At 36.7% G+C, this 21382-nt stretch overlaps 1 protein-coding gene across 2 annotated transcripts; it reads left to right on the forward strand.

Moving 5' to 3' along the window:
• Window positions 1-342: 342 nt before the first annotated feature.
• LOC126698176 (nitrate regulatory gene2 protein-like) lies at window positions 343-7752 on the forward strand. Of its 2 annotated transcripts, XM_050395202.1 has the most exons (6): window positions 343-670; window positions 909-2475; window positions 3646-3860; window positions 5546-5769; window positions 6424-6536; window positions 6708-7752. In XM_050395202.1, the coding sequence occupies exons 2-6, from the start codon at window positions 981-983 to the stop codon at window positions 7217-7219; spliced, it is 2559 nt and encodes an 852-aa protein (XP_050251159.1). In that variant the 5' UTR covers window positions 343-670; window positions 909-980; the 3' UTR covers window positions 7220-7752. The 2 variants fall into 2 exon arrangements, with proteins under 2 accessions (XP_050251159.1, XP_050251158.1); XM_050395201.1 differs by having other exon boundaries at window positions 344-670; window positions 6424-7752.
• Window positions 7753-21382: the final 13630 nt, after the last annotated feature.

Consider the following 21382-nt stretch of genomic DNA (forward strand, 5'->3'; position numbering starts at 1 on the left):
TATTCTCTTTTACGACAATTGAGGTCGTAATTATTATTACTATTATTTTTTTGACAAAATGTCGTAATTATAGAATGAGAAAAACGGTGAAATTTTGAGGCAGCGGGGTGGTAATAATAATATAAAGACAAAGTTGACTCGCAAAGGTCTGAATTAACTTTACGAGTTTACGGCGAACGAAAACAAAAAACAGAATCGGGGGAAGGGGCCTGAGTTGAAAAAAGAGGAACAGTGTCGACAAAAGCGCGTAACCAGTGGCAGGTTCCACGACCCTTCTTTTTTACCACTACTAGTAAATAGTACTACTAAAATTCTTCTCCTTCTTCTTTCTCTGTTCTTTATTCTTTCGCTGCTTCTAAATTCTTCTTTTTTTTTTCTCTCTCTCTCTGTGAAACAAATTTTGAAAGAGACAGAGACAGAGTCAGAGGCACAATACAAATCCCTAAAAACATCACAAATCTCCAGGTCTTTTTTAATTACTACTACTATTCCGAACCCATTAATTAATAAAATAATAACTAAATTCCAAAAAAGAAACAGAACTCATATATCTCAGTCTCAGAGTCTCTCTCAGATTCATCAATTTCAATTTCAAAAAAACAATACACGATTTGCTCTCTGATTCCCTCGGCGCATGGACGGTTCTTATTCATCTCCATCGATCTCAACGGTCAGATTTCCTCCTCCCCTCCTCTCTCTCACTTATTCTCATGCACCACTCTCTCTCTCTCTCTCTTCATCAATTACACCACAAAAAAATTAATTACTCACTGCACACATGGATATCAGCACCATCATCATCTTTGTTCTGCGCAACTCTGCTTGCTAGGGTTTATATTTACTACTCCTACTATAATTTTAATTTATTCCTTAAAAGCAATTTGGTTACAATGCCTTTGTGCAAACAGGGCTGGGCATTATGAGTTGTTATCGCAACAACAAACTCGACTCGTCGTTGTCGTCTCCGCGTTTTAGTTATCATGGGCTGCGGACCCTCCAAGGTTGACGACCTGCCGTTGGTCACTCTCTGCAAGGAACGGAGGGACTTCATCAAAACGGCGTCGCATCACCGCTATGCTCTCGCGGCTTCGCACGTCGCCTACTTCCAGTCCCTCAAGAACATCGGCGACGCCTTGCGTCAATTCGTCGACGAAGAGCTCGTCATCGGCACCGACTCTCCCGGTTCTCCGGTCCTCACATTGCCCTCCGACCAAGGCAAGAAGAAAAAGTCCAAAAAACTAAACGACTCGTCGTCGACTTCGATTTCTCTCAGCCACAGTCCCAAAGACGACGACGACGACGACATTGACATTGACATTCACGATTCGCATTTGCACTTATCGTCGGATTCGGATCAGGATTCCGGGTCGGGTCATATCCACATTCACGATCACACTAGCCCAGAAGAAGAACAAGAACAACAGCAGCAACCGGGTTTTTATTACTCACCTCCTCCCACGAATTATTGGGCTCCGCCTGAAGATTATCAGTACCCGTATCCTGCTGCTGCTCCGAATTGGGGTCCGACCGGGTCGACTTCTTATGCGTATTACATGAAAAGCTCCGCCCCGCAAGTACAGTCTGTGGTGATGGAGGACCCGGAGAGATACCCGGTGTCAAATGGGCAATTTTCCGATTCGGGTTACGGGTATTCGGGTTATGGGAATAATGGGTTTTTCGGGTTTTCGATGGGTGGTTCGCCGGCGAATGATCCTCGGAATAATCGGGATCAGCAACCGAGTAAGCCGGCTCCTCCGCCTTCGCCGCCGAGGGTTTCCACTTGGGATTTCCTCAACGTGTTTGATAGTTATGATAATAGTGGTTACCCGGCTTATTATCCCCAGGCCCGGTTCGGATTCGGGTCGTCCACGAGTAGTCCGGACTCGAAGGAAGTGAGGGCAAGAGAGGGGATTCCTGATTTGGAAGATGAAATGGAGCCAGAAGTAGTTAAGGAAGTTCATAAGGAGAGGAAGAAGATGAAAGAGGAAGTTAATATGACTAATAGGAATGTGAATTTGAATAATAAGAATAATAGGAATAAGAATAGGAATATGAATGTGAATGCTGGTGAAGGAACTTCAAGGGGTGTGCCATTGCCATCACATGTTGGTTCAGGAAGCTCAAGCACAATACCATTACATAGTAGTGGTGATAGTTCACTACACTCGAGCTCGGCCCAAGGAAAAGATGTGAAGAGTAGTAGTCCTGATACAATCGTGTCGATATCATCCGAACCCGAGTCTTCGGGAAAGAAAGGAGTGAGATTTGGTGTTGATGAAGCATCCCCGATAGATGCAGGGTCTTCCAAGATAAGTAGCTTGACCACATTGTCGAACCATGGCTCGAGGGACCTTCGGGAAGTTGTGAGGGAAATCAGGGATGAATTTGAGACTGCCTCTAGTTATGGGAAAGAGGTTGCCCTGTTGCTTGAGGTGGGCAAGCTGCCTTACCAGACTAAAGGCACTGCACTTAAAGGTATTCTAGTAATTGTTCATCTTAGTAGCTTATCATATATTTCTTGATTTAGTGTTCAATAGTTTTGTGTGTGTAATTACATTCACTCTAGAGCATTTTTGGTTTCTGTTGTTGGGAATGTCATTTACAGGTTGCTTGTCAAATGCACTGTGTTAGCTATCAATATTTGTTAAGAGAGTTTATTTAGATGCTCTATTATACTAGTGATCACAAATTCAAGTAGGTTGGAAAAACTTTTTCGTCTCTGCACTGCACCTTGTTGGGCTGCATGGGCAAGATCATGTAAGTAGGTCAAAGAAAATGGCTCATTCTCCTGAGTAGAAATTATGTAAATCGAAATTTTGTATAAAAAAAAAAAATCCACATGTTTGGTATTTGGCCTCAAAATATTTGAAGCACCTTCCTAAGCTATTTACATAGAGTAGTTGCTTATGTTTGTTGCATTTTATTTTTAATTCAATTTCTGGTACAGTATTGCTAATGGTTTAGCCACTTATAAATTAAATAATCTTCTTAATTTTACTAACACTAGAGCCTTGGCCTAGACTATCATTTTGTTGAGACTGGTTTGCCATTTTTGACCCAGTTCTACACACCAATTCATCTAAATTAAATTTGATAGCAGTAGGGGCTTAAGATGAATGAATCACTGGAGGATTTTAATTGCAAATCAATTTGGGAAGCAGATTGAATCATTCACCATATCAAGTAGAATAAGATAAAACATGCACAATTGACCAAAATACATTCATCTGCTGAGCACTGAATATATTTGTTGAAAACATCATTTGTATGGGTCTTCTTCCTGTTTTCCTGACCCCATAATATAGGTGGATTGTCGTGTAAGCAACTATCTAAATCTTTTTTTTTTTTTTTTAAATGAAAGGAAATAAGATAAGGTTTTTCAGATTATAATTCCCTGACAATGAGATTTTCATCAAGAGTACTCATTTATAAGATGCGGGAAGACAAGACCACCACTGTGCGACATTCTCACATAAGTTGAATCATTAAGCATGAATGTTATGTGAATATTAGTATTTTTTTAGGAAGTCAATACCATATTTGCTTCATGGTTTTTGTGGGCTAATGCCTATCATATTCAAAGTTTGAGTTCTCTTGGGTGATGAGGTTTAATTTTTAGCTCCTGAAACTTGTGTCTTTATGTAGTGATCTTTTCTAGGATCTGCTATCTGGTTGCACCATCCATGTTTTCTTCACAACCTCCGACCAGATCATCAGTAAGAATATCTAAAAGGACTATGAAAATGGCGAAAGCATACTATGGGGAATCTGTGAAGGACTTCAACATGAAGCCTGGAAACCTTTCATCAACTTTGGATAAACTTTACGCCTGGGAGAAGAAGCTATATAAGGAAGTTAAGGTATGGGTGCATTAAAATATACATTAAGGCTTTCACCTGTTAAAAGTCTGTAGAAGAGTTTGCTTTTTGGAGACCTTGTGTATCCTAGTTGTTTGAAGGTGGATATATCAAATTCCGATCTTTTTACTTCCTTCCACTATCTTCTCTTTATTATTCAATTTAGTTAAGGATGGTGGGTTAATTTAGGCTTTGAGATTGGGTTTTATTCCTTTATAGATGCATTCCTATAGCACTTGTAGAAGGAATTTCAAGTTCATGCGCATGCCCGCATGCACACACACACAAAATACACTGATAGTATGATGGGCTTTTGTGATGTTTAAATTTCTTGAGTAATTCATGAGATTTTCAATATTGTGATACTATTCTTAAGCCGCTATGCATTGAAACAGTCCCCTTCTTCCTTTTTATTTATTTTAATAATAAGTAAAGAATGAAAACTTTCCTCTCAAATGGTAATACTTTTAAAGGAAATTGTATCTGGTACAAATATCTCTTCTATCCCAATAAGAGTCCACAATATCAGAGATTTATTTATTTTTGATAAGTCCACAGTATCAGAGATGATGCCAAATGCTTCTTGATCGTTACCGCATAGGTTCATTAGCAACCTTTACTGGCATTGATCTAAAATGATGAATTCTATCATTCAAAATTTTCTTAACTGATCTTTATCAGTTTTCATGGTTTGTTAATCATCTACTCTACCTTGTGAAATTTGTTCTCTCATTCTCTAACTCAGACACAAGTGCACAAAAAGCCCACTCAGACACTACCTATTCCACCTAGCCCTTTCCAACCCTCATGTATGTATGTATGTATGTAGTTATTATGTGGTACTGGTCATTGGTTTCAAAATTTGAAATCATCAATTTGTTTCTTTAGCTCATTTTCACGTCTTTTCTTTGTTTTTTTAATAGCACCATTTGTTCATGTTGCACTTGAGCGTGATATTGATTACACACTGAAGAAGATATTGTTCTGAGTTTAGGATTTTTCACGCATGTGTATGTGTGTTGCTAAGCTTAAAAACAGTCTGGCCACAATGGTTAGGGAAACTTCTTCAATTTCCTGGCAAATGTATATTTTTCACATACTCACTTTGTCTTGAGTGGCTCAATCTGCATTTTTCCCTGTCCCACAATGATTAATTTCTCACATTACCCTTTGTTATATATGAATATATGTGCCTCAATCTGTGTGTTGATTGCTTCTAAAGGATTTAAATGTTAGTTTTTCCTTAAAAGTTGTGCATTTGGAAACTGAGCCACTCATTATGGAACAGGAGTATTTGTTCTGGGTTGTTCCTTTTCAGAGTTCATATTCATGTTCTTTTGTAGAGCTTTTTGGATGTATGACTCAAAAAATCCTACACTAGATTTTATATCAATGCATTTGTACAACGACATTTTTGGGTAAACATATGTCATATTTGCGTTCAAGTGATTGTTTCTCACTGGTTTAGAATAGTTTAAAATCTAATCCAGATCTGAGGATATTATAATTATGTAATATCAAGTAAGTCCTTTAAAAAAAAAACTGAGATGTCAAGTATGACCTGGACATTTCAAGGCTTCAACGATTCTTTAATTTATAAAATCGTTCCATTAAGGATCCATGCACTTTAAATATTTGTTCTTGCTCTATAACTTTATCACATGTTTTATTATTTGCTCTAATTCTAGGATGAAGAAAGGCTGCGGCTCACTTACGAAAAAAAGTGCAAGAGACTAAAATTTCTAGATGACCGAGGAGCGGAGACCGGTAAGATTGATGCTGCTCAGGCTTCAATAAGAAAGTTGCTGACAAAAATCAATGTTTGTATAAGAGCTGTTGATTCTATCTCAAGCAGAATAAATAAGTTGAGAGATGAAGAACTCCAGCCCCAACTCACTCAATTGATTCATGGGTATGAAATTGCTTTCCCTTTCGGTCTAGTTAATGGTTATCATTTTGGTGCTTGGTTAGTACTTCTTGCATGGATACACAATAATGGAAAAGTTGTGAAAGGGTATTCCTATACATGTCTGGCCTGTGTGCATATCTTCCGAAGATAATCTTCTCACACTCATCTCCTTTTTTATTTCTTTTTCCTAAATTTTATAGAGAATAGAGCTCAGAATGGTTTTTTGGAAATCTTACTTTTAAAAGGGCTAATCTTGTTATACACTAATAGTTAGGGGTTTGTGGTGATTATCATACTGACAAAATGATCTTCCTATTTTTATTACATTCTAAAATGTTTTGTTTCCATACCCTGATGAAGTCTTGACTAACTGAAGTTTTTACTGAGATCTCATTTGAATATGTATTTACCTCTCACCAGCTGGGAATTGGTTGGTTATTTTTGAAAACTATTAATGACTTGCTGGTGAGTGGTGATGGATATGTCAAAGGCTTGCAAATCATTTACATGCCCTTGGTTTCTAGGTGGGGATTTTGTAGAAAAGATGGAAAGATTAAAAGATTATCCACTATTTTGTGGGAAGTGACAAGCAATTGAACTTTATTTGTATGCTACGTTGCTTTCATTTGATATGATTAGTAGCCTTTTTATTTGCAGATTGATAAAAATGTGGAAGTCCATGCTTAAGTGCCACCAGAAACAGTTCCAAGCTATCATGGAGAGCAAAGTTCGCTCTCTTAAAGCGAACACAAGCTCCCACAGAGATTCAGGTTTGAAAGCTACTCTTGAACTTGAAATGGAGCTTCTGAATTGGTGCTCCCGCTTTAACAATTGGATTAACACCCAGAAATCTTATGTCAAGTCCTTAAATGGGTGGCTTTTAAGGTGCCTTAACCAAGAACAAGAAGAAACACCTGATGGACCTGCCCCTTTTTCCCCAGGCCGAATTGGAGCTCCTCCAGTTTTCATAATTTGCAATGATTGGTACCAGGCAATGGAAGGAATTTCAGAAATAAAAGTAGCAAATTCCATGCATGGATTTGCCGTAAGCTTACGCCAGTTATGGGAAAGGCAAAATGAGGAGCAACGCCAGAAGATTGAAGCAGAATTTCTCTCAAAAGATTTTGAGAAACAGCTTAGAACCTTACGCATGGAGACAGGGAAGATGGAGCTTGACCATGACACAGTGTCGGATAAAACTGCTGTGTCAAAGGTTCCTTCCGAAAGTGGAATTTCACCTTTGGATGATTTAAAGGTGGATTTGGATTCGATGAAGAAAAAACTTTATGAAGAGAGAGCCAAGCATAAGGAAACCATTAGATGGGTTCACGATGCAGCTTCTAATAGTGTAAAAGCAGGTTTGGTTCCAATTTTTGAGGCTTTGGAGAATTTCACTTCGAAGGCTTTGAAAGCTCATGAGCAGGTCAGACTTCCAAATGCTGGTGGTTCTTAAGGGAATGTGTACTTCTATGTATTACCTTCAGACACAGAAGTTGGGTCCTAATTGGGAGTGAGTCCGGCCTCTTTATGTACAGTTGTTGCCATGAAATCATGCACGTTTAGAATGGTTAGGTTGTCAGGGAGAGAGAGAGAGAGAGAGGTGTTATACAACTGAATGTTAGGCACAGTAGGAAGCAACTTTGAGAACATGCTGAAAAGTGAGGGCTTGTAGAATTGGTAACAATGTGAAATGGTTGGTAGAAAAAAAGTTTGTGTGGTGGATCCTTGGAAATGCTTCGAACATGTTACTCATGTTGAATTTTGGTTCTGCAATAACCCCTAAATAGATAGGTAGGAATTTTGTACAGAAATTTATTTATTGGTTGATTGGTTATCGGTGGCTGTATTGATTGTTTTTGGAATGTCTAGGAGGAGGTTATCAATTAGGTTTACTGGATAAAAGTATTGAATGATCTGTCTCGTAATGAATATAATCTTATTATGAATTATCTATCTTATAATGAATGGAAGTCTGTTTTCTCATTACCAATTGATTACCATGTTTCTTCTACTTTGCTGGCTGATCCTTATTTTTCTTTGGGGAATTTCTAGGTCATTATTAAAATTTAGTTGATTGTTCTGCCACTCAAAACTTGGGGCACCTGGTTCTGTTTTAGTGTTTTGGATGTCAAAAATTCATGGTTTTAGTTTGGTGGTGGGATTTAAAAAAAAAAATTAATTAATTCTTTTTGAGATCAAGCGGTAGATGATCTTTGATATAATGAAAGTCTGTATATAAAATGTTTTGAAGGCATGGAGGGCTTAACTCTAACCAAATCAGAGGGCCCTCAATGACTTGAGCATGCTTAGCTAAAGCATCAGAAGCAACATTGCAAGATGTACTAATCCTAAACAATGACACTTCTAGAAAGTTATCCATCATGCCTTTGACATCCTCAAGCTAGGATCTTTACAATCAATCTCCACCTTCCAAAAGCTTGCTTCAAAGCAGAAAATAAATGCTTTGTGTAGGACCAAAACATGGAGGAGATTTGGGTGAGGTGGTGTATTCATAATGTCACAATACGCAGCCAACACCACTCTCCACTCCTTCACAATCTCAGACCACAACACCCAATATCCATTGATGTTCGTTCATGAGTCTCACCCCTGCAAAATTAAGCTTGGCCATGTCTTGTGTGGTGAGGGTGTCCAGACAGCTCATATCCGGAGATGAGAATTGCAGTCGAACATCAGCACATAAATCTTGAAATGAAACTGGATTTGTGTTCAGCTTTGCTAGCGACAATTGGCACTCTGCCGGGACAGCTCTTGCAATTGGACAATCCCACAAATACAATGAAGACTCAAGATCTTCCAGGCATAACTCACATGTGATGGATGATATGATTCCTTTCTTAAACAGTGCTCTTCGAGATGGAAACCATCTACCAGATTTAATTGTCACACTCCCACCATTCCTAATCCTTTTATCCCATGTTAATTACCTCCTTGCCTAGACCAATACTTCACCAAATATATGAAGAGGTTCTTGGGACTGGAGCATCTATAAAGGTGGAATTAGGAAAATACTTAGCCTTATAAACTCGAAATACCAAAGAGTGAGTATTGTGAAGCAACCTAAACCCTTTTTTCGCCAATAACCCCATCCCACCAAGACATTTTTTTTTTCCTATTTAGCTTATCCCATCTTAGCCAATGAATTTTTCCTCTCCTTCTCCCATCTCCCCCACCAAAATCTAATAATCATTGCTTGTATCTTTGTGCACATCCCATTTGAAATTTTGAAGCAGTTCATAACATAATTAGGGAATAGCTAAGGCTACTACGTTAACTAAAATCTCTTTGCCAGCTTGTAAGAGGAGCTTTCCTTTCCATTCTTGAATTTTCTTCCAGATGTGGGTTTTAATATCCTCAAAAACATGTCTTTTATTCTGTCCAATTAAAGATGTTAAACCCAAAAATTTCCCAAAATTTGTCATTGTAGATACCCCCAACAAACTTGGTAACCTCCATCCTCATCGATGGCACAATATTGTGGCTACAGAAGAGATTGGATTTCTTATAGTTGAGCTTCTAACTCGATGCTTGTTCACAAATACTCAAAATATCCCTTACCACACAACAATCCTCTATATTGGTTTTGCAGAAAGCAAACTATCATCATCAAACAATAAATGAATAATCTGTATTCTCCCTCTACTAATCATTACACATCGAGGGGGTGTTTGGTTCATTGTGATGTGTCATTGATGTGATGTACATTACGATGATATGACATTAATGTTTTTGATTTATTTTATTTTTTCTAATATTACCATAATTAAAAATTACAAAATATATCACATTATCTTCTTAAACAATATAATGTTGTATTTTTATATTGAGATTATATTAATGTAAAATTACAATAATATAATATTACAGTGTAATATAACATCACGACGAACCAAATGCTCTCTAAATGAGTTGTTTCATTTTAGCATCCCTATTTAATGAATAAATGCCCTCAACACAAGAGAAAATGGTAAGGCACAGTCTCCTACTCGGTCTCACATAGCCATGGGGTTTGCCATTAATCACAACTGAATAGCAAACTGTCCTTAAGCACTCCATCACTAATGCAATCAAACTAATCATTTCATACAAAACTAAATAGAAAACTATTTAAAAGATTAGCTTGGTTTATTTTGGATTTTGGAACTCAATTTATTTATTTTTTGGTTAGATTAGTTTGGTAGTTTGAGACTTAGTTTTAGTGAAATTGAAATACTAGTTAAATTGTAAATTGTAATCAATTATTTGAATAATGTATTTAAATAGTTGAATGAAAAATCCAATTTATTTTTTTGTTATGTTTAATAAAATGACCTTTACTTATTTAGTCATTTATACATATATGGATTAGGTTGGTTTTAGAATTACTGAAAGTTGGGTTTAAGATCTCTCAACCTAAAAATATTGAAATAAATTGAAAAATAACTAAAATCCAACTCAAGCAGAGCCCTATCACTCTCATACCTTACTATAGGGATGATAATGGGGGTAGAGTTAGATCAGTTCATGAGTGTTCCATCCTTGCCCCACACATTAGTGCATGTTGCCCTACCCCACGGGACCCCACCCCACGTCTATTACAATCATATTAAATTAAGCTTAAAATTGCAATTAAATTGATCACATCAAATCAAACTAATTTTTACTAAGAAACTCAATAATATATATCAAAGTATTTAACATGACAATAAATTTTTTTTCTTGAATATCCAAGCATTTTACTACTTAATAATATTGGTAAATACTGAGTTAGTTTTTTTTTTTTGGAAATATAAATAAAATAAATGATATTTTGTAAATATATGCCTCGGGATATGGGGCAAAAATCTCACTTCATTTTGCCCCCACCACCTTTGTGGGGCAAAAAAAATCCACTTGGAACGGGTTAAATACTAAGAAGTTAGAATGAATAAGTGTGGACGAAATCAAAATGTTTGGTGACCTTAGCTCCATTTTAAGACTATCCCATGATAAATATATAATTTCAAATTCTCTTCTAATTTATGCATTGTGAATCTAAGTGATGTGCAATTAAATTAGTTGTGTAAGTGAATTCGGTTTAAAAAAAAAATGTATTAAATTAAATTGTATGCAAATAAATAAAATATTTTATTAATAAGCTTGAAATTATATTAGTAATTGGCAAATCACTTTGAAAATTTTAGTAGAGTTTAAATCTTCACTAACACTTAAACTTAAACCCAACATGTAACATCAAGTATGCAACACAGCGTTTCTCTGTCACTAGTGAAAGTTAGGGCTCCTAACTTCTCCTAGGCTGTAGAATTTTTTGTCCCTTCTTCTTGAATGCTAGCTTGTCCCTTTAGTAAACTTTTATTTGCTTTAGGCTTGTGGGGTTTTTTCTACGTGGGGTTTGGGAAACACTGTCACTTTGTCACTTGTCTTTCTGATGGAAGAAATCACGGAGGGTTGGGGTCGTTTATCCCTACAAGGTCCGAAGGAAGATGGTTTCAGATTACGCTCTGAGATGGGATTTGAGGAGTTCATTTTGGCTACTAAATTCTTTACCAAGTGAGTTTTAAACACTGATGCTATTGCATGAAATTTTTCACAGCTTTGGCGTTCACGCAATGGTTTTAAGGTTAAGGATTTGGGAAACTACATTATACTATTTATCTTTGATAATAAACTTGAATCAAATAGGGTCTTAACCAGCCAACCCTGGAGTTTTGATAAACATTTGGTGGCTATCCAACGTTATGAAAGAAGTTCACATACACAAGATTTTATGTTTTGAAAGAGTTCTTTTTTGGGTCCAAGTGTATGATATTCCTATACGGTTTATGAATAAGGTGGTTGCTGATGGCATTTGCTCAGGTATTGGGGAGGTTTGTCTTTCTGACCCTTATGAGATGGAGGGAGGGAATTTCATGAGGGGTCGAGTTGTAATTGATATCTCCAAACCCCTCATGCGTGGTTGAAAAATTACTCTTGAGGATGGTTCTGTTGGGTGGGTTTCTTTTAAATTCGAGAGGTTACCCAACATTTGTTACTAGTGTGGAAGTTTGACACACGGGGACAAAGATTGTGATTTGTGGTTGGATAGCGAAGGTACATTATCTGTTGAAGATCATCAATATGGAGCATGGATGCTTGCTCCTTTGTTCAAAGCTACTGTGATTGTTCCTGGTTTTTATGCCAATAGAAGTACATCTCAGAAGCAAACCCCTGGTGGCGGTGGTAAGCCAGCTAAAGCGCAAAAACCACTAGAAAAATAAACACCTCCAGCTGCCCCTCTACATAAGGTAAGTCCTGGACCTTCGTCTGTTTTTAATGCTGATGCTATTTTGGTGGAAGATTCTAGGGATTGTGAAGATTTTCCTCCGGGATTTGAGGGTCAACAACTTGAAAAAGGAAGTTTTGCTAAGCAATTAAAAGAGATTAATGATGAGTTGTCAAGATTTGATGATATGGAAGGGATTGATACAAATCAGGAGGTCTTACCGTTTAAGGAGTCTTGCTCTGCAAATATTCTGGATTTCTCTAATACTCACGTTTTTGCTCCTCCCAATATTTCAGCAAACCATGGTTTTTCCCCCACTGAAAAAGTTACCAGGTCAGTTGAAAATTCATTAAAAGATATTACAAATTAGAAGGGAGCTCCTAGCCAGGTCATACATCCATCTGGAACTAAGTAGATATGTATTACTCGGCCTGATTCAGGAAGTATTGAAGCTGTGGGAATTCTTATAGGTAACAAAAGGTTTCAACATCAATTTCTAGATCACTGTGGTATACCTAAGAAAACAAAATTGGTTTCCCAAGGTGATAACGAAAACAATATTAGATTCGCGGAGGCTGGTTTCTAGCCCCGCCAGGAACCATGAATCTCTTATGTTGGAATTGCCGGGGGTTTGGGAACTAGCAAACAGTTCAAGAGCTCGGAAATTTAGTTCGGGCACAAGATCCTAGAATTGTGTTTTTAACCAAGACATGGCTGGATAAAGCTAGGCTAGTTGGTATTCGTGATTCTCTTTAATTTGGTCATCATCATGGTGTGTCAAAAATAACTCGTGGTGGTGGTTTGGCCCTATTTTGGAAGGACTTTGATTTACATGTTGAATCTTCCTCACAAAATCATACCGATGCTTTGATTGATAAAGGAAAAGATAATGTTTGGCGTTTTACAGGCTTCTATGGAGTGCCTGAAACTCATCTCAGATTTGAGTCGTGGGATCTGTTACGTAGCTTACATAGGCAGTTTGCAGTACCATGGCTATATGCAGGCAACTTTAATGAGCTCCTCAAGTCTCATGAAAAATTGGGGGGTTGCTTACGACCCTATGGTCAGATGGAAAGATTTCTGGAAGCTCCTGATGAATGTGGTTTGTTAGATTTGGGATTTGTTAGTAACAAATTTACTTGGTTGAAAAATTATCCAAATGGAGGGATAGTGTGGGAACGGTTGGACAGGGTTGTGAGCACGGTGGAGTGGTTCGACTGTTTTCCAGTAACAAAGGTCCACACATTGGCATGTACTTCTTCAGATCACAATCCACACGTTGGCATGTAACAAATTTATTGAAAAGACTCAAAGACCTTGGCGATTTAAGCAGTTGTGGCTGTCATGACATAGTAGAAAGGGTTTCAAGGATGGCATCTTCGGATTCACTTATGGCAGATGTGATGTCAAAAATTGAAGCTTGTCAAAGGCAGCTAACACAGTGGAGTAAAAATTCAGTTTGTAATGTGTCTAAGACGTTGAAGGAGAAGACTCATTTGTTGAAGAATGTCGAAGTAGCAGTAGCTAAAGGTAAAAAAATTTGATTTTTACCTTAATCTAAAATCTGAGATCTGTGATTTGCTTCAGCTAGAGGAAAAGATATGGCAGCAGAGGAGCCATGATCACTGGATGGTTTCAGGGGATAGAAACTCAAAATACTTTCACAATCGGGCTTCTCAATGTTTTCGAAGAAATAAAATCTTTGAACTTCAAAATTTGGATGGAGTTTTAGTGTCAGGAGATGATAATGTTGCTGCCGTGGTGGTTGATTATTATTCAAAGCTCTTTACCACCTCTGACCCGTGCAATATTGAGGAGGTTGTGCAGCTCACAAAGTGGGTTGTATCAGATGAAATGAATTCCAATTTGATTGGGAATTTTTCAAAGGAAGAAGTAGAGTCAGCCCTAAAGCAAATGGCCCCTTTGAAAGCCCCGGGGCCTGATGACATGCCCCTTATATTTTTTCAACATTACTGGGCAAGCATAGTTGATGATATGGTCGAGGCTGTTCTGTCATGCCTTAATTCAAGAAAAATATTACTAGGTTTGAATCACACCTTCATCTCTCTTATTCCTAAAGTGAAAAGTCTTGAATTTATTTCTGAATTCTGTCCTATTGCTTTTTGTAATATTTTGTATGAGCTTGTTTCTAAAGCGTTGGCAAACAGATTAAAGAAAGTCCTGCCTTTTATTATTTCTGAACCTCAAAGTGCATTCCAATAAGATAAAGCAATCTCAGACAACATTCTTATGGCATTTGAGACTCTCCATCACATGAAGTTGAATAAAACGGATATTTGGGTGGGTTGGATTTTAGAGTGTATTTGATCAGTTACTTATTTTGTGTTGGTAAATGGAAATTCAAAAGGACATATTATTCCAACAAGGGGGATTCGTCAATGTGATCCCCTTTCTCCTTATTTGTTCCTTTTGTGTTTAGAAGGCCTAAATGGTTTGATTGAGCAAGCAGTAGAGGGTAAGGATGTTGAGGGGTTCTCTCTTTGCAGAACCAGTCCAAAAATATCACACCTTTTTTTTTTTTTTGGCAGATGATAGCCTTCTTTTTTGTTGGGCTTGAGTGGAGGATGTCAGAAAAATCCAGGAAATTTTAGCAATATATGAGATAGCCTCGGGAAAAAAAAATTATGACAAAACTACTCTTTTCTTTTTTTGTTTTTTTGTTTTGTTTTTTTTTTTTTTTGTTTTTTCCAGTAGGAATGTATCTTAGTCGGCGAAAGATTTAATAAAACATTTGTTAGGGGTTTCGGAAATAAAAGAGTATGAAAAATATTTAGGCTTACCAGTTGTGGTTGGAAGAAATAAAAAGGCGAGCTTAAATTACATTAAAGATTGAGTTTAAGGAAAATTACAAGGAGGAAGGAGAAATTACTTTCTCAAGCCGGAAAAGAAATTCTTTTGAAGGCGGTAGTCCAAGCTATTCCCACCTTTGCCATGAGTTGTTTTAGACTCTCTATTGGCCTTTGTCTAGACATAGAAATGCTTATTCACAAATTTTGGTGGAGGCAGAGGGTAGATAGGCAAAAAATCCATTGGAGCAAATGGGAAGTATTGTGTAAACCAAAAATGGAAGGCGGACTCGGCTTTAAAGATCTTTGCAAGTTCAATGAAGCTATATTGGCTAAGCAGGTTTGGCGGCTGATCCATGATACGGGGTCTTTGTTTAATAAGGTGTTTAATTAAGGCTAAGTATTTTCCCAATTGTACTATTTTTGAAGCTAACTCTTCTTCAGGTTCTTTTGCTTGGAAGAGTATCCTTTGTTCAAGAAATCTGATTAATAGAGGGGAGAGATGGAGAATAGGTAATGGTTAGTCTGTATTGATCTTCCAAGATGCCTAGTTGTTAAATACTACAGATGGCAAAATCTCTTCGTCTTCATCTATCTTGGACCCTAATGCTTACGTGAAGGACCTGATTAATCAAGAAGCAGGTTGGTGGAATACCAATCTTATTGATCGATGTTTTTATCCACCCGATGCTCTTCACATAAAATCTATGTCTCTATGCTCAATCCCTCAACCCGATTTACTAATTTGGCCTAAAGAAAAATTGGGTAATTGTTCTGTAAAATTAGGTTACAAGCTCCTTTGTGAATGGCATGATGTTGAATCCACCAGACCTCTAGTTTCTGATCAGTAAAAGTGTTTTTAGAGGGGTGTATGGAAGATCAAGGTGCCGGGGAAGATAAAGCACTTTATGCGGAAGGCTTGCTCAAATTCTCTGCCAACCAAGGAAAACCTGGCGAGATGAAAAATTCTGTAGGAATCCTTGTGTTCCCCCTACAACAGGGTTTCAGAAGATGTGTTTCATGCTTTATGGAGTTGCACCAAACTTCATTCAATGTGAGCTTTGGAATTCAGGTGGGTGGATAGGTCCAGAATTTCTTCAGGTTCTTTTTTTGAGTTGCTGCAGGTGATCCATGAACGACCTCAGTCAGTGGCTTTATTTGCTGCAATAGCGTGGTCAATCTGGTACCACAAAAATAAAGCTCGCCTTGATGACGCTTCTTTGTCGCTAGAAAAAATTTCTGGTTTTGCTCGAGATTATTTCCAAGATTTTAAGAAACTAGTCAAGGTCCCTCCTAGCATTTGTCGAAGTGTCCAAAAGAAGTGGTGTCCTCCTGTTTTGGATTTGGTGAAGATAAACTTCGATGGAGCAATGCTTGGTGAATCTGATGAGGCGGGTCTTGGAGTAGTGGTTTGAAACTCTAAGGGTGAGGTATTGGCTACCAAAAATGAAAAAAATTAGAAAAAGCCGTCTCAAAAAGATAGTTGTCTACTCTGAAAAAGTTTGTAAAATAATAGAATGAAACGGAGCCTAGTAAGTAGCACAATTAACGGGGGTGGGGGAAATGCAAGTTTTATGATAATGGACATTTTACAAAATAAGTTATAATTTGGGAATTTCCATGAAAATCCAGCAAATCCATTTTTCTTAATAAAATGACAAGAATGATTAAAAGAATGTAGCACCAAGCTTTTTCAAAGTATTCCAACATGAAACCACGTATTATTTATTGTGAGCTATCAAAACACCCTTTTAAAACTTGAAAATCCAATCCAAGGTCACATGACAAGCAGCCATAAAGATGTTGGGTATGCCATAAAGACTTCAAGTTATGCCATAAAGACATCAATCCGACACAAAGACATCAATTCGCCACAAAGACGGGGTGCCAAGATACCAATGTTACAAAGACTACGGCATCTAGTTGGGTAATCACTGGTTAATTACATGTCATGGCCCAAGGGTAAAAACATGAAGACCGCACAGTTTACATGAAATCAAAACACGGTTCAATTTCAAGTATTTTCACAAAAACCCTTGAAATACCCAATATATTCACAAGGTTCTCAAATTTTCCAAAATCATTTCTTGTTAATAACATTTTCTATCAATTTCTCAAATATCACAAGTCAGGATAAAATATTTTTAGAATTTGCAGATAATGCAATAAATCCATAAAATCCATTATCAAGAATTATATCAAAGATGCTTATCTCTTCCGTACTAACAAATCATGCATTTCCCCATATGCAATCTTAAACATGATGTGTTTTTCATATATAATCATATATAACAGGATCACAACACAATACCTTTTAAAAAAACATAGTTCCACAAATAATTTTCCAAAATGTGTTTGACCCAAAAACAAAGTTTATGCAACATAATTATTTTCCAAAAAATCCCATTAAAAGCTACTTATCTTGCAACCTGCAAAAAGACCTAATTCACCAAGCTCCAAATAAGATTAGCTAGAGCCTAAACAATATCAAGCAAACTTATCACAATAGGCGTAAAGCTTGACATTGCATCTAGCTATGAATTAGAAATTGCTAACTAAGAAATTAATTAGGCAAGCCTAGCATTTAACCTCACAAATAATGTATTCCACTTCCAAGTTTCTCAACAATTTCACTACAAGGCATAGACTCCAACTTATCATCATGTCATTCCAAGCTTCACCTTTACCATAAGAGATCCTAACACTTTACGAATTTCTTCCTCAATATACATGTCATTTTCAAGAGACCCACAAAACAACAACATATATAACAATACCCACCATTACAAACCCCAAATGTAAATCCTCCACTAGCTCCAAATACACAATAAAAATTAGATTTATCAACTATTTCACATTAGAAAGCCAAAACTCCCAAATCTTCACCACTTAGCTAACCACCATTGCAAAAACCATAAACCCACTCATCAAATACATTCACGTAGACCAAAACCCATACATAAAAACACATAAATATCATTTCTAATGCTCATAAATCACATGGGTATTATTATTAAAGTTTAGATAAACATCACCTCAAGCAAAAGCGTATAAACCCACAAAAAGATTAGAAATTTTTACTTCAAATAATAGAGGTGAGTGAGCCTTACCGTTTTCCTATGGAGTTTCTAGTGATCTTGCCAGAAAAAATGGTGGTAGAAGAGGTGAGGAGTGGTACCGGTTGGAGAGTGAGGGAGTTATGAGAGAGGAGTGTTGTGTAAAAAGAAAAGAAAGAAAACAAAATAGGAACAAGAGGGATAGCTGGCCAAAGAGGGAGAGAGGAAGATATTTTGCAAGATGTGTCATTGGGAATGGGTGGGGTAGGCACATGTGACACTAAAAAAAATCTGGCCCTTTTCTTTTTTTCTTTCTTTCCTTCTTTTTTCTTCTTTTTTTTTTTTTTATTATTAAAAAGGTGGGCTGGGGCATTACACCAACCACGGTGGAAGTCTTGGAAAGTCTTGTTGCCAAGTGAGCTGTGAGCTTTTCCCTTGAGTCAAGCTATAAAAAATTAGCGATTAAAGGGGATTCCGAGTTGGTGATCAGGGGCGTTAGGGTGTGGGGTTTGGAAAAATTCTCACGGTGGTCATCTCATCAATGATATTTTATTCTCTGTAAACTCTTTTCAGAGTATTTCTTTCTCTCATGTTGTTCAACAAGGTAATGCAGTTGCACATGCCTTAGCCCAAAGAGCTAAACAGTCTTTTCCTTTTCTTGTCTAGAAGGAGCATGTTCCTCCGGATGTGTGGTCTTTTGTTTTGTCTAATTTTCCTCATTCTTGATTAATAAAGCAAAATTGCATCTCTTTCTTTAAAAAAAAAAAAAAAAATTGTAATGATGCCTTAATAATATATATATTTTTTCCTTTTCTAGTTATGGTCCTAATATCTTAAGTATAGTTTTCAAAATCAGATTGGATTGCCTGGTTCGATTGGGCATGAGTCCGATTTGGTTCTTATTGAAAACCTAAAATTAAAGAATGTAACTAAAACCGAAAATCGTTGCTTTGATCGTAAAAATAGTGAACCCTTTGTTGAACCAGTTCTTGAGCAGTTGTGAAGGAATAAAGTAAGCATGGCTTTTCTCTCTTCTCAAGTAAGTCCCACCCCCACTCTTTGATTCGGCTACTAACAACACCACCCCGAGACCTTTCTCTTCTTTGATTCTCAAAAAAACCCAACCAGTTTGGAATAAAAAAACTTAGATCTGGAATGAAATGAGTTTTGAAGAAAATCTCATGTGTGTGAAATGAGATTGAGGAAACTCAGATACATGGGAGTGAATGAAATGAAGGAGAACAATATTTTTGTTGGATATATATATATATATATATATATGTATATATAAATTGGCGCAATCACGACTTCTAAACCTAACATTTATTAACACTAGGATAAAATGTAAAATATAGTAATATACATCAAGCGTAATATTTATTTATTTTGTTTTGTTGTTGATTAAACTCCATACTACTCTGTAGAAGAATACGTGGCCACAGAAACATAACTTTGAAACTCTCTTTCTCTTTTTAATTTTTTTACATCACTATTATAAGGGAAAGAGTCTGGCCTAAAATTAATAATTGGAATGATACTTTTTTTGTGATAAAGTGTGAATTCCAAATTTAATTCAACTTCTAACATTTTAAAGAAACTTGGACTAAGTTATCTAAGAACAAAGTTTGGTTACAAACTTAATTGTAGCCTAAGGCTACAATTCTTACTAAAAATTTATATAATTTAAAATTTTAATTGATGAATTACATGTTTTTTATGTACTTAACACACATGTCAAATTTTATGCTATTAGGTGTTATTTATTGTCAAATTTTGTGCTATCAGATGTTATTTACTATTTGTTCCATAAACTTATTGTAAGGACCAGACTTGAGTTTCTAGCCCAGCACGTGGACGGACTTAGGCCCAAGAAGCCCAAAACAATGAATTTGTAGAGGAATGGATTGGAAAACTGGGTTTTAGTTGATCAAACAACGATCTAGATAGGCTTGATGACAAAAAGATAAAAATTGACAATTATGAAATGAAGGCGAAATTCGAGGACAATAGTTCCAATATAATGTTCTTAGATCACATTACAAATTTGATTGTGGATTGATACAATATTTCTTGTCTCTCTTTTCCCCCCCTCTTCTCTTGTTTTTCCCTTCTTCTTTTATACTCTCCTCCCTTTTCACCTCCACCGTCCACCTGTATGTTAGATGGTTAGGGCTAATACTTGTCCCATCAGCCATTCTCATAAGTTCTCAAGTAGTAGCTGTAAGGCTGAAATACACTATTCATGTATCACTTCTACATTAATGCGGCCAGGGGATTAGCTGCAGTGCATTTAATGTGGAGGCAGCAGTTTTCTCCCCAGATATTTTGGGGCTCATCCTTATCTTATTTCTCTACAGTGCTTGTCTGCCCCAAATGAATTTTAGGGATTGTCATCCTTATCGTCAATCCATTTTCCAGGACCTCGGCCAAGTTCGGCTAATGAAGTTTTCATCCTTGGCACACTTTCTAGAGCCTTTAGGACCAAACCCCACCTTTTATTCATCAGGGCAATCTCCTTTGACGAAGACATCTCATCCTCGGATGGATCTTCATTCTCGGCTTGGGTCATAGGCCCAATATATGAATAAATAATGAACTTCTGGGCCCAAGGACCTATGAGAGATAGCGCCCTCGGCCTGTTTTTATGGGATGTTAGGCCAAACCCATGTGAATAGGTGGAGTCGTGTTATTGCCTCTTAAAATGGAGATCCGACTAGTTATATTTTCCCCTTTAAATTAAGGGTTTTACAATGGAGTCGCCACTTATTTAATTATTGGAATAAATAAGAAAACCAAAATTGGAAAATTCCTCATTTTATTAATTTGTAATTAAATTTACATTGATCATAGGAAAATTACATAGTTTTGGTCCTAGATACCATCTAAGATAAAGTACATGGCTTTATTTCCTAGTTACAATCTAAAAATCGAAAATTACATGGATAAGCATTTGATTTACTAACCCTTGATCTAAGCTGGGAGGCTGGGAAGGTGTTAGGCACCCATCTTGCCCAGTGAAACCGGTCTTCTAGACTATGGTGACCAACATTCATATCACATCATCCAATATGTTATCAATCAATTTGTATGTTGAATTTAAAGTGTGTGTATGTGATAAATCCTAATTCAATTTATTAAGCATTACATTTAGATTGAAAGATAAATTCTAGTAAATGTGTGTGGATGGTGATATCCTAAATTCAAGAATTTAAAAGAATTATTAAACATACATATTTTTCATGTTTTTTATGTGTATTTAAGATCGAAACTAATGTTATACATGAACATGTGATGAACAACCAAGAACATATGAAAAACACATAAGAACATGTAAAAACATTCAAACATATTCAAGAGAATTTAAATAGTTACTATCATGTTTTAATCTTAAATTCTCATCATGGCTACACAAAAAACAAGTTAGGGAAATGGATTATACCTTCACGCGAGATTCATATGGTGGAGGAGGAGACTCTTGGTAGATGTCCTAA

The sequence above is a fragment of the Quercus robur genome, chromosome 9 (assembly GCF_932294415.1).
Source record: "Quercus robur chromosome 9, dhQueRobu3.1, whole genome shotgun sequence".
NCBI lineage: Eukaryota > Viridiplantae > Streptophyta > Magnoliopsida > Fagales > Fagaceae > Quercus > Quercus robur.

What these genes read in the sequence shown, in the direction of transcription:
- LOC126698176 (XM_050395201.1), top strand. Translation starts at nt 981, where the DNA reads ATGGGCTGCGGACCCTCCAAGGTTGACGACCTGCCGTTGGTCACTCTC. An exon ending in TAAAGGCACTGCACTTAAAG is followed by an intron (nt 2,476 to 3,645) that starts GTATTCTAGTAA and finishes GTCTTTATGTAG; the next exon opens with TGATCTTTTCTAGGATCTGC. An exon ending in AGCTATATAAGGAAGTTAAG is followed by an intron (nt 3,861 to 5,545) that starts GTATGGGTGCAT and finishes CTCTAATTCTAG; the next exon opens with GATGAAGAAAGGCTGCGGCT.